Raw genomic sequence first — 15,844 nt, forward strand, 5'->3', positions numbered from 1 at the left:
GTGTATGTGTGCTGGAGAACAAGTAGAAACCTCTCCTGGCCATGGTTTCTCTTCTGCAAACCCACTTGGTGAAGGTGACTTGGTTTTCAATAGAAATCAAAAGGATAGGTTGGTTATATGTTTTGCCTCTAGGATGAAGAAGGATGGAGGAGGGCAGTGTGGGAGAAGAATAAGAAAATGGTTGACCTGCACAACGAGGAATACAAGCAAGGGAGAACGAGCTACACCTTGGGAATGAACGCTTTTAGTGACATGGTGAGTGTGGCTTAGGAGGCTTACCTTGGGCTTCCTCTCCTCATTCAGTACTATACTGAAATAATCCCATGCTTGACAACATTCTACTTCTTTTTCCTTGAAGACCCACGAAGAATTCAGGCGGACGAAGTTGGGTAAAGTAGAAGTGCAAGAAAAGGAGAGTGTTCCGGACACCTTACCTTGCTGAAATCCCCCCAAGAGTGGATTGATGAAAAGAAGGCTATGTGGACATGGATAACAGGGGGATGAGAGCATGAGTGGGCGTGGGGGGGGGAGAATGGGGGTTAATTGGGGGAATAAGGACACATTTGTAATACCTTAACTAATAAAGAATTTAAAAAAAAAAAAAAAGGCTGTGGAACTCCCGTGAAGCACCAGGTATGACAGAACTCAACAGGTCTCTCTCCAAGAGGTAAAGCCACAAAGGAGTTGGCGTCATGGCTGTGGTAGACTGTGGGACAATGTGTATTTCACTAATTTTTAAGAGTTTACACATTATTGGCAAAGTTGTCAAAATCTTGCTATTTGTTCTGTAGACTGAGAGCTTCTATATTGTTTTCAGGGTCACTGTGGTTCTTGTTGGGCATTTAGTGCAACTGGTGCCCTTGAGGGACAGATGTTCCGGAAAACTGGCAAACTTATCTCCCTGAGTGAGCAGAACCTTGTGGACTGCTCTCAGGCTCAAGGCAATGAGGGCTGCAATGGTGGCCTAATGGATAATGCTTTCCAGTATGTGAAGTCCAGCGGCGGCCTGGACTCAGAGGAGTCCTATCCATATCAAGCAACAGTAAGCAAAGCTCTTATCTTTATGTCATTCCTTTTGAAAGTTGAACACCGTAGAGAAAACAGATGCCATATTTAGAATTCATATTTAAAAAATTATTTTTAGAATTCATGTTTTAGACTGTCTGTATGTAAACCGTCAGAACTTTCATTAAAATATATCAGCCTTGAACAGTTCTGTTTGGGATGTTCACAGTTCTTATTTCTGTGTTACATGGAGACATACATACCATTCTAAATACAGCAATTTTTTCTTTCTTTTTTTTTTAATTTTAATTTTAATTTTTTTTAATTAAATCTTTATTGTTCAGATTACATTTGTTCCTCTTTTTTTCCCCCCCATGACTCCCCTCCTCCCAGTTCCCGCCCCACCCTCCGCCCTCACTCCCCACCCACTGTCCTCATCCATAGGTGCACGATTTTTGTCCAATCTCTTCCCGAATCTCCCATTCCCCTTTCCCCCGCAAGAATAGTCTGTCCATTCCCTTTCTATGTCCCTGATTCATTATAATCACCAGTTCATTCTGTACATCAGATTATTTATTCACTTGATTCTTAGATTCACTTTTTTTTTTTAAAATATATTTTATTGATTTTTTTACAGAGAAGAAGGGAGAGAGATAGAATCACCTGAGACTCTTTTCTAAAATCCTCATTTCTGGGCCTCATCCTCCGGAAATTCTGTTTTTGTTACTAATGTTGTGGCCCCACCCCATAACAAAGAAACAGAATTTCCGGAGGATGAGGCCCAGAAATCAGGATTTTAAAAAGATTCCCAGGTGATTCTGATGTGCAGCCAAGGTTGAGAACCACTGCGCCACACCTCAATCCCCGGGTCTGCCTGGGGCGATTCCGTGTGAACCTAATCAGGTGCCTGGAATTCCACGCTCGCAGGCCCCGCCCACAGGCCCCATCAGCCAATCGAGGCGCCGCAGGCCACGTGGGGCGGGCCGCTCGGGCCCAGTTCCCCAGGCTTTAAATCCGCTGCCGGAGTCACAGCGCTGGGAGCTCTTGGGTCCCTACGTGCTCTCTGCGCCTGCTCGGCCGCGCCCGGAAGGTGAGCGTCGCAGGCCGGGCCGACGCGGCTGGGCCACCCCGGAACCAGCCTTGCCGTGGAGGGTTCGGGAGTTCCAGGAGGCACCGTCCCGGGTCCTGGCGTGGCGGGCAAGGCAGCCTGACCTCCGTCTGCTGGGCTCCCTGCGCTCGTGGCAGCGGTGGGTGGGCTTGTGTGGAGCGGGGAGCGGGCCGCACCCCCCAGGCCCGGCCCCAGCGGTGCTCTGAGCGTCGGGAGAGTGTCCCCGTCCCGGTGTGGGAGTGGGGTCTCTGGGCTGTTTTTCTCCACCCACCTGCTTAGCCTCCCTCCACCGCCCTTGGGAGGGATAAATTCATACTTGGGAGGATAAATTCATTTTTTACACCCGGTGGCTGCAACGTCTCAAGAAGGTAGGGTGGCTTTCTAGGAGGATTGGTGTAATCAGATACTACTTTCTTTTCCCTCCCTAGGTTTTGAAATATGAATCCAGGAGGAGCTTCATCTGCTCCAAAATTTGATGCAAGTTTAGATGCAGAATGGCAACAGTGGAAGGCAACGCATGGAAAAGTATATGGCCCGGTGGGTTACATCTGAAATTACCCAGAGGGACCCCTTAGAGAATGGTCCAGACTTTTTGGAGTTTATAGCAGAAAGTAGCTTAAAAAAAAATTTTTTTTTATTGCCCTGACTGGTTTGGCTCACTGGATAGAGCTCAGGCTGTGGATGGAAGGTCCTGGGTTCTATTCTGGTCGAGGGCATGTACCTTGGTTGCAGGCTCGATCCCCAGTAGGGGGCGTGCAGGAGGCAGCAGATCGATTTTCTCTAATCAATGTTTGTAACTCTATCCCTTTCCCTTCCTCTCTGTAAAGAAATCAATAAAAATATATTTAGGAAAATATTTTTTATTAATTTCAGAGAGGAAGGGAGAGAGAGAAATATCAATGATGAGAGAGAATCATTGATTGGCTGCCTCCTGCATGCGCCCCACGGGGGATGGAGCCTGCAACCTGGGAATATGAACCCCTTGACTGGAATTGAACCTGGGACCCTTCAGTCCCCTGGTCTATGCTCTATCCACTGAGCAAAACCAGCTAGGGCAGACAGTAGCCTCTTGAGCAGTGGTTCTCAACTTGTGGGCCTCGACCCCTATGGCGGTTGAACGACCCTTTCACTGAGGTCTCCCAAGACCATCCTGCATATCAGATATTTACATTACGATTCATAACAGTAGCAACATTACAGTTATGAAGTAGCAACGAAAATAATTTTATGGTTGGGTCACAACATGAGGAACTGTATTTAAAGGGCCAGAAGGTTGAGAACCACTGCTCTTGAGGCTGGCTCTTCCCAAGGCAATGACTGCATGACACCTGTTACTGAGCACAATATGGGCAAACCTCCCTGGTGTATGTGTGCTGGAGAACAAGTAGAAACCTCTCCTGGCCATGGTTTCTCTTCTGCAAACCCACTTGGTGAAGGTGACTTGGTTTTCAATAGAAATCAAAAGGATAGGTTGGTTATATGTTTGCCTCCAGGATGAAGAAGGATGGAGGAGGACAGTGTGGGAGAAGAATAAGAAAATGGTTGACCTGCACAACGAGGAATACAAGCAAGGGAGATCGAGCTACACCTTGGGAATGAACGCTTTTAGTGACATGGTGAGTGTGGCTTGGGAGGCTTACCTTGGGCTTCCTCTCCTCATTCAGTACTATACTGAAATAATCCCATGCTTGACAACATTCTACTTCTTTTTCCTTGAAGACCCACGAAGAATTCAGGCGGAAGATGTGCGGTAAAGTAGACGTGCAAGAATAGGAGAGTGTTCCGGAAACCTTCCATTGCTGAAATCCCCCCAAGAGTGGATTGATGAAAAGAAGGCTATGTGGACATGGATAACAGGGGGATGAGAGCATGAGTGGGCGTGGGGGGGGAGAATGGGGGTTAATTGGGGGATAAGGACACATTTGTAATACCTTAACTAATAAAGAATTTAAAAAAAAAGGCTGTGGAACTCCCGTGAAGCACCAGGTATGACAGAACTCAGCAGGTCTCTCTCCAAGAGGTAAAGCCACAAAGGAGTTGGCGTCATGGCTGTGGTAGACTGTGGGACAATGTGTGTTTCACTAATTTTTTTAAGAGTTTACACATTGTTGGCAAAGTTGTCAAAATCTTGCTATTTGTTCTGTAGACTGAGAGCTTCTATATTGTTTTCAGGGTCACTGTGGTTCTTGTTGGGCATTTAGTGCAACTGGTGCCCTTGAGGGACAGATGTTCCGGAAAACTGGTAAACTTATCTCCCTGAGTGAGCAGAACCTTGTGGACTGCTCTCAGGCTCAAGGCAATGAGGGCTGCAATGGTGGCCTAATGGATAATGCTTTCCAGTATGTGAAGTCCAACGGCGGCCTGGACTCAGAGGAGTCCTATCCATATCAAGCAACCGTAAGCAAAGCTCTTACCTTTATGTCATTCCTTTTGAAAGTTGAACACCTTAGAGAAAACAGATGCCATATTTAGAATTCATATTTAAAAAATTATTTTTAGAATTCATGTTTTAGACTGTCTGTATGTAAACCGTCAGAACTTTCATTAAAATATATCAGCCTTGAACAGTTCTGTTTGGGATGTTCACAGTTCTTATTTCTGTGTTACATGGAGACATACATACCATTCTAAATACAGCACTTTTTTTTCATAGTGAAACACTTCTTATGGAGAGATAGACCCACAGTGTCTCAATGAATAGACACCAGCTAGTTTTTCATTTTCAAAACAGCCAATAGCATTTCACAGACGTAACCTGGAAATCATGAAGCTGCCTCCTGCCTGAAACTCATGCTTCCCGGGAGGTGGGTTAGTAATGAGATCTCTTCCCCTTTACCTTTAAAGGTTGGACCCTGCAGATACAGGCCCGAGGACTCTGTTGCCAATGTCACCGGCTTCGTGGACGTCCCTGGGCAGGAGAGTGCCCTCATGAGGGCAGTGGCAACCGTGGGGCCCATCTCGGTGGCTATAGATGCAAGCCATCTTAGCTTCCAGTTCTATGAAGATGGTAAGCATTGTCTATGTAGAAATTTAGGCAGAAGAACTGGAAAACCACCATGACCTAAAGCAAGATTCACTCTTTGGCTTGCATACTTTCTGGGTGTGTGGATTTATCATTGTTCATTGTGCACACACAATATCTTTCCCAGGTGCTTCCATTTGACATTACTTGAGCTGTATCCTCATGATTTTAAGTACTTTGTAAATATATTTAAGTGGCTATATAATTTGATTGGTATAGCTCAGTGATGGCGAATCTTTTGAGCTCGGCGTGTCAGCATTTTGAAAAACCCTAACTTAACTCTGGTGCCGTGTCACATATAGAAATTTTTTGACATTTACAACCATAGTAAAACAAAGATTTATATTTTTGATAGTTATTTTATATATTTAAATGCCATTTAACAAAGAAAAATCAACCAAAAAAATAAGTTCACGTGTCACCTCTGACACGCGTGTCATAGGTTCGCCATCACTGGTATAGCTTAATATACTTTACCTTTTTCCAATTGTTAGGCCTTTAAAATTTTCCAAAGAATTTTACTGTTGTAATTAACACTCCGGTGTGGGGTGAATTTCCCGCCAAAATATAAGATGGCTCTGTCTTTTGGTTTTGTTCCATCCACCAAAAGGGTGGATTACAAACAAATATTTGGTAATACGCAGTTACAATCGGCCCGAGTTTACACGTTTCCCGCACTCCACCGCAAATCTATATGAACCGAGTTAAAGACGGCTCCCGCGGAGTACGCGCAATTCACGCGAGCCGACTTAACTCGTTTCCCCCACTCCAAGTGTTAAAAGTATAGAGGTCCTTTGACTCAAGTAATTTTGTGTTCTGTGCTATTTCCCAAGACTGACGTCCTAAAAGTAGAATGACAGGGCTTCCAGAAGTGTCTTTATGCCTCCTGACTCACCCATTGTTTACAAAAGAGATTGTGCCAATTCAGATTCCTGCTAATATTAGATGAGGGCCTGAGTCCCTAGCCTAGATTTAAAAATTGATTTGACATATGAGTAATTTGAGTTATGAGCTCAGTCACGGAAGGAATTAAACTTGTAAGTCAAGGCCCCACTGTACTTTGTCTAAGGCCATTAGTTTTTCAGATTTAATGAGGTTTCAGCCCCTGTGTATGAGCCTGGCCAGTGTTTTTAGCTCAAGGTCAGCTTCTCTGACAGCTCATGATGTAACTTCTTAGAGGGAGCCCTGTCTCTCCTGTTGTGGTTAAGGTCGGGGAACCATTGTTGCTGGGGTGGGAGGGGATACTGCATGCATGCTTGCGTGTATGAGAGAGGGCGAGAAAACACAAAGAGATCTCTTTGGATCTATGATCTGGAATTCTTACAAATCTCATTGCATATGAAAATTATGCCCAGGAGTCCGTGAGCTAAACTGAACCAGCCACACATCAAGTGGGCTATGGGTTCCCTCGAAGTGATTTTATCTGCTGCTCAACCCTCACTCTCAGAAGGAACATCTCCATTTATCTTCCTTGGGGCCAATTTTCCAAACTTGGGAGAATCTGGAAGTAGATTCTTGATAAAATTAAACCAGTGTGACCAGATTACCTGTAAGTCTCCCGGGTGTAACCGCGCCCTTCAGCCGGTGCTTAGACTTGGGGCATGGGGCTCAGTGACAGAAGGTTCTCAGGACCAAACGAGCTTCCCCAGGGGCACCCAGCACAGAGACGCTGTGGGTCTCACGGGGAGGCTCCTCGTCCTCTACGCTCCCTTGGTTCAGAGCGGCCTTCTTGGGCTGAACCCACAAACTTCTGTGTCAGGGTAACCCCTTAGGGAGGACCATGCTTCTCGAAAAGGACTGTTAGGAGGCGAACGCTGCCCTTTCTTATAGCCCACGGGTCCTTGTTCTGAGACTCTCCCTGGTGTCCTGTTTCTGAGCAGAATGGAGAAAACTTTACAGATGTTCTCAGAGCGGATGCCGTTGTTCTCTCAGGAGCACAGCTCTGCTGTCTGTGGTCCCTGGACTACAAGTCCACTGGGGGATTTGTAAGGCTGAAGAAAGTAACACATGCAGGGCAGATAGGAGATGTCCAAACCTGTAGATAATTTTTATAAAAATTTTTGTGAGCCACCCCTGGCCTGGTTGCTCAGTTGGTTAGAGCATCATCCTAATACCCCAAGGTTGTGAGTTCGATCCTGGCCAGGGCACATAGGAGAATCAACCAATGATGCATAAATAAGTGGAACAAGCCAATGTTACACTCTTTCCCTTCCTCTCAAATTTAAAAAAAAAAAAAAAGACTGGTACAGTACAGTACTTTGCGATTACTTGCTCAGCATTTTCCCCCGTTCACCCAGGGTCCCTGGGCCAGCCCAGTCCTATAACTCAATATCATTCAACCACCATGTTTTGCAGAGGGATGGCCCAGTGAACCACGCTGGACCGGTCAGAATCCTCTGGGATTTTAGGTGTACAGGATGCTGCTCCAACCAACCGAGCCACACTGGCCAGGGCTCCTCGGATTTTACATACTGATGCTGCCAGAGGCAAACCTCTTGCCTCCGGGTCCTGGCTGCCTGATACTATATCCCTGGGGTGTAAAGTGCTCTTGAAGTAGAAAAGAATGGAGTTGGCATTAGGAGGGAGTTGACCACAAGAAAACGAGGTCCCAGTCTCCTAAGGCAACCACAGTTTCGATTTGTGTTATTTTTCCTAAGCATGCCTATGTGTAGGTTTTATTTTAATTTCATTAATTCTTTTTTTATTATAAAAGTAAATCATGTTTTTTAAAAAAGTAAATCATGTTTATTGTGAATAATTTGGGCAGTCATTGTTACCTTTTTATTATTTATTTACTTACAGAGAGAGCGGGAGAGATGGAGAGAAACATTGATGTGAGAGACACACATCGCGTGGCCCAGGATTGGGGTGGAGCCTGCAACTGAGGTATGTGCCCTTGACGGGAATTGAGCCCAGGAACCTTTAATCCAAGGGCTGGCACTCTATCCACTGAACCAAACCATCCAGGGCCATTGTTACCGGTTTAGTCTTCCTCCTTCCAATATTTTTTCTTTGCCCATTTTTTTTAAAGCAATCATGAGATTTTACTGAATACAGGCTTTGGTCACGTAGAGCTTCTGTGTCTCAGCTGCTATGCAGTTCAGAACCCGAGTTTCTAGTTGGTCCAGATTTAAAGAAGGGCAGGAAGTTATCTTTTCCAGCAGGTTTCCTCTTGTTCCTGCAGGGCACCGTCCCCTCACGTTTGTATAGAGACGGAAAGCTTCCGTTGTCTCCCCATTGCTGAGTCTAACTGATTCCACTTGTGTGTGTTATTGTTGTTTTGGTTCACCCAAGGGAAAATGGAAGGAGTCTCTTTCTTTTAAAGCAGTGGTTCTCAACCTTGGCTGCACACTAGAATCACCTGAGAATCTTTTTAAAATCCTGATTTCTGGGTCTCATTCTCTGGAAATTCTGTTTCTTTGTTATGGGGTGGGGCCACAACATTAGTAACAAAGAAACAGAATTTCCGGAGGATGAGGCCCAGAAATCAGGATTTTAAAAAGATTCCCAGGTGATTCTAATGTGCAGCCAAGGTTGAGAACCACTGCTTTAAAGTGAGGACAAATGTGAAAATCAGCTGGGCTCTTTTTCTTCCCCGCACCATTCCTAATTGTAGTCATAATTAAGCTGGGTTGTTTTCCAGACCTGGGAGTTTAGGTTTCATGACTTTCTGGATTATAGGTTCGTCTGTCCCACCACATGCGGCATAGGTAAGTAAAAACAAAGCAAAGGAAAAGAATTCCTTTTCAATTAAAGACCAACTAAAGACAAACTAATGCAACAAGCAATAGTTTATTTTAAAAAAAAGGGAAAAAAAACCAACAAAAAGAAAAACAAGTGACCTTCTTTACTATCTCATAGATTAAGTAAAAATACTTGTATTAATATATATGTATATACATACTGCATATATATATATATATACACACACACACATATGATATAACATTAAAATTACATGCTTCTCAGGACAGAAGAATTAGGACATGTTCCCCCGTATGGATTTAAAACTCTATCACAATAGAAAGTCACTGCAAGAAAACTTGCTTCCTTTATTTTCTTTTGTAGATTTCAAGTACAGGAAGTTATCAAACCAGGATCTCAATGTGGAAAACCGTCTGCTATGCACAAATGACAACGGACTGCCACAAACCGTGAGTCGGGGGTTTTGCGTTCTCACACAGATCTTCGTAGCCCTACAACTGTCAGCCTTCTACCTGAGATGAGAGGGAATGATAAAGCGCCACAGTTTGTCGATTCCACGTGGACGTTCACATTGACGTTTAAACAAAAGCTAACGAATACATGTCATCGCAGCAACAACACTGGCCATGAAATCACTCTAGAGGAGGATTCCTTTTTCCCCCTTCCTTGCCAAATAAAACACACAAATTGCCGGGGAAAAAACCCAACGCAAATCGGAGGGTGAAGCACCTCTGGCGATGATCAGCATACAGCAAGGAGCAGAGGGGAGCGTTTCCTTCGGGACAGCTCCTGGCTGACGTGATGATTTCAAACACACCCTCGTCTGCAAAAGGCACTCACATATTGTCTATTTATAAATCATACAGTGGGAGTCCATACATGAGGGGTTTTCCTATAAATATAAAAAAGATAAGCTGAGGACATGATAATATAACAAAGAAGAGTATGAAATGCACATTTTGGATAAATGTGCGTTTTTTATTTAAAGGACAATCAATATAATCGTTAAAAATTTTTTCATTGAAAAGTTAGGGATTCCAGTAAAATTATCAGTCAGAAGCAAGGTACTAGAGGCTGAGAGATGGAGTCCAGAACAGGGAGAGGAGGGACACTAGCTTCTCAAATGGCCAAACGAACGGGTATGATTAGCTCTTAAACTAGAACAGACCGTTCACTCACAATGGAATGTGTGAGAGGGAGGAAGGGGGGGAGGGAAGGAGGGAGGGAGTAGCAGAGAAATAGGTGCAGCGGGAGGGAGGGGGACATAGGAAGGGGTGCATCTGGAATCTCAGGTGCGAAAGATGGCTGCATCCCCCTTGCTTTTGCAGTTTGAAGACACCCTGCCCAAGCCAAAGCTGCCCTCACCTGGACACGACCGAGCTAATGGAATTATAAGACGTGCCACTGTTGCAGCTCGAGGCATAGGCCTCCTGGCCGTTGCCATCGAGGTGGATTTTGAACACAGAGGACGCCTTCAGTAGAAAGTCTGCCGCGTCTCGGCGCCCCAGCTCCCGAAGTTTGGACATAAGGATGCCGACCGTGCTCTCGGGGTAGGAGGTCCATTCCCGGAGCAGGGCGTGGACTGGGCTCGGGAGGAACTCCTTGGGAGCCCCGTTGTTGGTGTTATACTTGGCCACGAGGTCAGGGAGGCCCAAGTTCATGGCGAGAAGGCACCAGTCCTTCCCCATTGGATCGGGCGGGTCCAGCAGGCGACTAAGTTTCCTCCGCGTCAGGAGGTTCAGATCTGACGCGTGGATGTCCATCCCCAGGCTGGCCTGTGAGTAGATGTCGTGACAGCCGAAGCACATGATGCTGCTGAAGCTTTCCTTGTACCCACCCATGGTGTTGGTCAGCGAGGTCTCCCTCAGGGTCTGCGCCCGGAAGAAGTCCCGGGGCTGGTAGATCATGACGGGCTCGTGGTGCTCCCTCAGCTGCTGGGGGCTCAGGTAATGCTTCACCGTCAGCAGCCCTGGCAGCGTGGTGGCCATGACGTTCTCGATGGTGCTGCACACCGAGTCCAGCAGGAGGCAGCACTTGATCTTTTCCGTCTCCAGCCCGCGCACCTGGACCTCGATGCCCTGGCCGTGGTTGACCAGGAGCACCAGGAGCTCGGCCCCGCGGTTGGCGATCTTGCAGCCGCTCACCCACAGGCGAATGTCTGCGTCCCCCTCGGCGCTCTGTTGGTGGATCCACCGGCACAGGTTCACCTGGACCTTGTGAAAGATGCCGCACGGGAAGGGGGCGAGGTGCTCCACGGGGACGATGCGCACACCGCCGTAGACCATCACCTCGTCCTCCTCGTCCGTCCAGGAGCGGTGCAGGTTGTCCGTCTTGATCAGGGCGGGGATGTCCACCATGGTCCCACTGCTCAGGTCCCGGGCACAGATGTCCATGGCATCGAGGATCTGCAGCAGCTCCTCCACGTCACTGTCGGGCACCAGGCGCTGGATGTCCTCCATGGTGTAGCGGCCCCGGTAGTGGTGCAGGGCCCGCGGGGTCTCCACGGAGAGCAGCTTGCCCAGGACGTTGGTGCAGAGCCAGCGGGGGTCCAGGAGCAGCACGTCCTGGACCGTTTCACTCTGCATGATGTTGATCTGCCAGAGGAGACAACGACAAGTCACACAGAGGAACCTGAATGAACAGGCACCAGCTGCTCAGAGAACAAACAGGCCCGAGCAGTGACAGAATCTGAGCAGATGTTGCAAGGAATGACTCCTGCATCATTCGTATGGCTGGCTCTCAAATATCAATTACTAAGCCAAAAGCCAGCTTGAGAAGAGAAATTTTGAAAAGACCGTGGACTCTTAAAACAAAATGTGAGAGATGGCAGCTATGGAATGAGTGATTTTTGACTAGATTCTGTTCCAAAATAAATACATAAATAAGTAAAACCAGCTATAAGAGAAATTATTGGCACATGTGTCCAGAATGGGATTATTAATTATATTGTGGCTATGTGGGAAAATGTCCTCTTTAGGAAATACAGGCCAAAATCTTGTTTGTTTTTTTATTTTAGAGAGAGGGAGAGAGAGAGAGAAACATCCATGATGAGAGAGAATCATTGATTGGCTGCCTCCTGCATGCTCCCTACTGGGGATCAAGCCCACAACCTGGGCATGTCCCCTGACCAGGAAGTGAACTGTGACCTCCTGGTTCATAGGTTGATGCTCAAACACTGGGCCATGCCAGCTGTGCTGTTTCTCCTAATTCATAGAAACAAACGCAGAGAGACAGCTAAAATGAGGAGACAGAAAAATATGTTCCAAATGAAAGCCAGGAACTGAATGAAATGGAGACAAGCAATCTACCAGATAAAGAGTTTGAAACACTGGCTATAAGGCTGCTCAATGAACTTGGGAAAAGACTAGATGAACTCAGTGAGAACTTCAACTGACAGGAAAAAACAAACAATCAGGGCCCTCCTGGGAGCATGTCCATGACTTTCTTTCCTAAACTCTAAGGGTCCCTAGCGACTTGCAACCAGGGGAGCAATGGGGACCAGCAGCTTGTCCCCTGAACCTGACTCAAAGGCCCCCTTTTCTCTGACTTTTCATTGAGCCAGTAGCAGCCCTGCCTTGGCTCATTTCTTTCCCATAAAGTTCCTAGAGAACAAAGCAGCCCCGCCTACGGTCTCTTGTTGCTTCTTCTACGGCTATGCTAATCCCTTCTTGCCACTTCATGTCCCAGCGTTAATAAACATATTCTTAAAATCACACACACACACCAATTAGACCTAAAGAACACAGTAACTGAAATGAAAAAAAAAAAAACAACAAACACTAAAGGGAATCAACAACAGATTAACTGATGCAGATGAATGAGCCAGCAAACTGAAATAAATGAAATAGAGACTAAAAAATAATAGAAAAGATCAATAAAACTAAGAGCTGGTTCTCTGAACAGGTAAACAAAATAGATAAACCTTTAGCCAGATTCATCAAGAAAATAAGAGAAAGGGCCTAAATTAATTCAAAAAGGATAGAGAAGAGACAACCCACACCACAGAAATACAAAGGATTGTAGGAGGACAGTATGAGCAATGATACACTGACAAATTTGACAACCTAGAAGAAATGGATAAATTCCTAGAAACAGAATCTTCCAAGACTGAGTGTTGTTTCTAGCAATCAGTCTGTTCATATTTTCTGCTTCTTCCTGATTCAGTAATCAGAAAACTCCCAACTAATAAAATTCCAAGACTAGAAGGCTTCACAGGTGAATTCCACTAAGTGTTCAAAGAATTAATACCTATCCTTCAGATCTGAAGAGGGAAAGCTCCCAAACTCAATCGCCCTGACACCTGGAGCCCTGCCCGGCCGCAGAGCCCTCACCTCGCCGGCACTGTGGAGCTGCTGGGCGATGCCCCGGAGGTCCTCCTCGCTGGCCAGCGGGTTCAGCTGGTCCTGCACGTCGTACACAAACTGCTGCAGTGACATCAGCTGGTTGGGCCCATTGAGCTTCCTCCAGGACGGCAGCGTGGAGATGATTTTCTCACACAGGTGAGTCATCGGAGGGCAGACCTAGAACATGCAGACACGACAGGTCAATTTACAGCTGTGGGGACTCAGCAGGAGACCGGGTTTTCATGCGGACTGTTGAAAGTTTTCAATTTAGACTAATTCTTGGTATTGGCTTGAAATGGGTTTTTAATCTTTTAACTTGATTAAATAAATCAGTCTGCTACAGACTCATCTACCCAACCACACCTTCCTAATTAAAAGCCAAAGCAGCCATCCCCTGCACCCTATCATTCATGAGGCTGTCCTCTGGTGGACAGTAGCTTTTAGGTCAGCTAAATTCCACTCCTTATTAAAAAACACACACAAAATGCCCAGGATACAGGCAAGTTTGAACTGCCTGACCTCAGTAGTGGAGGGTGTGTGTGTGAAGTGGACATTGTGCCACACCCCAAAAACACAGTCCCATTCCATTTGTTTATTATTTTATGTCCTTCAACAAATGTTGGTGAATTTTTTTCTACCTTTCTGCATTTTTTAAATATTTCACAAGTCGCTTTTTTGTATCATCAACTATATATAGAAAATCCTAATATGCAAATAGACCAAATGGCGGGACAACCAAACAACTGGTTACTATGACGTGTGCTGACCACCAGAGGGCGCGCATGGGACATGGTGGGCGCTGGCCACGAGGGGATGGTGGAGCAGGTGAGCGGGGGGCGCCAGACCAATGTGGGGCACTGGTTGCTGCCATTGGGGCGAGCCTCTGGTGGTTACTGAAAATTCTTTGCTCCCGCATGCTGTGGTCCTGCCTGGCGCTTGTACCCGCTATCAGGGCCTGGCGCTGGCCCTAATCGCTTGGTGTTGTAGTGGGTGTGAGTGGTGGCTGCTGGCCCTGATCACCCCTCAGGGCTTTTCCACCTCCCCCTGCTCCTGAGGGGCGATCGGGGCAGCAGCTGCTGCTCGCACCTGCTGCCAGCACCTGGTGCCAGTCCTGATTGCTCGGTGCCGTCAGCAGGTGTGAGTGGTGGCTGCTGGCCCGATCGCTCCTGAGGGCTTCTCCACCTCCCCCTGCTCCTGAGGGGTGAACAGGGCAGCAGCCACCGCTCGCACCTGCTGACAGTGCTGGCCCTGCTTGCACCCATTGTTGGCACTGGCCCCAATTGCTCCTCGCGGTCAGCGGGTGTGAGTGGGGTCAGTTCGTGGGAGCAGGGCTGCGGCTGGAGAGGCCTGGCCAGGGTGCGGAGGATGGGCCGAGACCCTCCCTGTGCCTACTGCAGCCTCGCAGCCCAGTTCCTTTCAAGATGCACAAATTTGTACACTGTGTGTGTGTGTGTGTGTGTGTAATTTTTAAATATATTTTTATTGATTTCAGAGAGGGAGATAGAAACATCAATGATAAGAGAGAATCATTGATCAGCTGTCTCCTGCACGCCCCCTACTGGGAATTGAGCCTGTAACCTGGGCATGTGCCCTTAACTGGAATAAAACCTGGGGCCCTTCAGCCTGCAGGCTGACACTGTATCCACTGAGCCAAACCAGCATAGGGCTGTATCATTATATATTTTAAAAATTTATTAAGTTCATTGGGGTGACATTGGTTAATAACACTTTTAGTAGTAAAATTTATACCATATCATCTATATATTGCACTGTGATCACCACCAAAATCTAGTCTCCTCCCACCATCGTTACCATAAGTTTGACCCCTTTAGCCCTCTTCATCCTCCTCCAACCCCCTCCCCCTCTGCTAACCACCTTTCTGTTGTGTCTGAGTCTGTTTGTTTTGTTAGATCATTTGTTGCTTTCTGTTTTATATCCCATACTAGAGGCCCCGTGCACAAAAATTTGTGCACTCGGGGGTCCCTCAGCCCAGCCTGTGCCCTCTCGCAGTCTGGGACCCCTCCGGGGATGTCCACCTGCTGGCTTAGGCCTGCTCCCCGGGGGATTGTGCCTAAGCTGGCAGTGATACATCCCTTGGGGGATGTCCACTTGCCAGCGGGCCGAAGCTGCAGTTGAACATCCACAGAGCTGCTGAGGAGGCAGGAGAGGCTCCCACCATTGCCAATGTGATGCCTTCAGCCTGGCTTGTGGCTGAGCAGAGCTCCCCCTGTGGGAGTGCACTTACTACCAGGGGGCAGCTCCTGCATTGAGCATCTGCCCCCTGGTGGTCAGTGTGTGTCATAGTGACCAGTCATTCCCAGTCGTTCTGCTGTTAGGGTCAATTTGCACATTACTGCCCTAATGGGTTTGGCTCAGTGGATAGAGCATCGGCCTGCGGACTGAAGGGTCCCAGGTTCGATTCTCGTCAAGGGCATGTACTCTGGTTGCGTACACATCCCCAGTAGGGGGTGTGCAGGAGGCAGCTGATCGAAGTTTCGCTCTCATCGATGTTTCTAACTCTCTATCCCTCTCCCTTCCTCTCTGTAAAAAATCAATAAAATATATTTGGGGAAAAAGATTGCATGTGCACATTACCCTTTTATTATATAGGATATGAGGGAAACCATATGGTTCTTCACTCAAGTCACTTTTGAATTCTTT

The 15,844-nt window shown here is 46.9% G+C and overlaps 3 protein-coding genes across 3 annotated transcripts in view; 2 read left to right on the forward strand and 1 right to left on the reverse strand.

The window, feature by feature from the left end:
• The window catches only part of LOC102440001 (cathepsin L1-like), a 46,782-nt gene extending 37,386 nt beyond the window's left edge, over positions 1-9,396 (forward strand). Inside the window, exons 5-7 of the mRNA XM_023762452.1 lie at positions 4,286-4,510; positions 4,958-5,120; positions 9,204-9,396. Coding sequence (XP_023618220.1) covers positions 4,286-4,510; positions 4,958-5,120; positions 9,204-9,361 — 546 coding nt within the window. The 3' untranslated portion in view covers positions 9,362-9,396. The remainder of the gene's footprint in view (positions 1-4,285; positions 4,511-4,957; positions 5,121-9,203) is intronic.
• Positions 2,542-4,028, forward strand: LOC102439671 (cathepsin L1-like). Its single transcript, XM_023762453.1, has 3 exons — positions 2,542-2,650; positions 3,607-3,729; positions 3,833-4,028. The coding sequence occupies exons 1-3, from the start codon at positions 2,552-2,554 to the stop codon at positions 3,884-3,886; spliced, it is 276 nt and encodes a 91-aa protein (XP_023618221.1). The 5' UTR covers positions 2,542-2,551; the 3' UTR covers positions 3,887-4,028.
• LOC102439350 (death-associated protein kinase 1) lies at positions 8,909-13,375 on the reverse strand. The gene is made up of 2 exons (XM_014464381.2): positions 13,172-13,375; positions 8,909-11,434 (listed from the first exon to the last, which is right to left on the reverse strand). The coding sequence occupies exons 1-2, from the start codon at positions 13,346-13,348 to the stop codon at positions 10,202-10,204; spliced, it is 1,410 nt and encodes a 469-aa protein (XP_014319867.1). The 5' UTR covers positions 13,349-13,375; the 3' UTR covers positions 8,909-10,201.
• Between the last annotated feature and the right edge of the window lie 2,469 nt (positions 13,376-15,844).

The sequence above is a fragment of the Myotis lucifugus genome, unplaced genomic scaffold (genome assembly GCF_000147115.1).
Source record: "Myotis lucifugus unplaced genomic scaffold, Myoluc2.0 scaffold_246, whole genome shotgun sequence".
NCBI lineage: Eukaryota > Metazoa > Chordata > Mammalia > Chiroptera > Vespertilionidae > Myotis > Myotis lucifugus.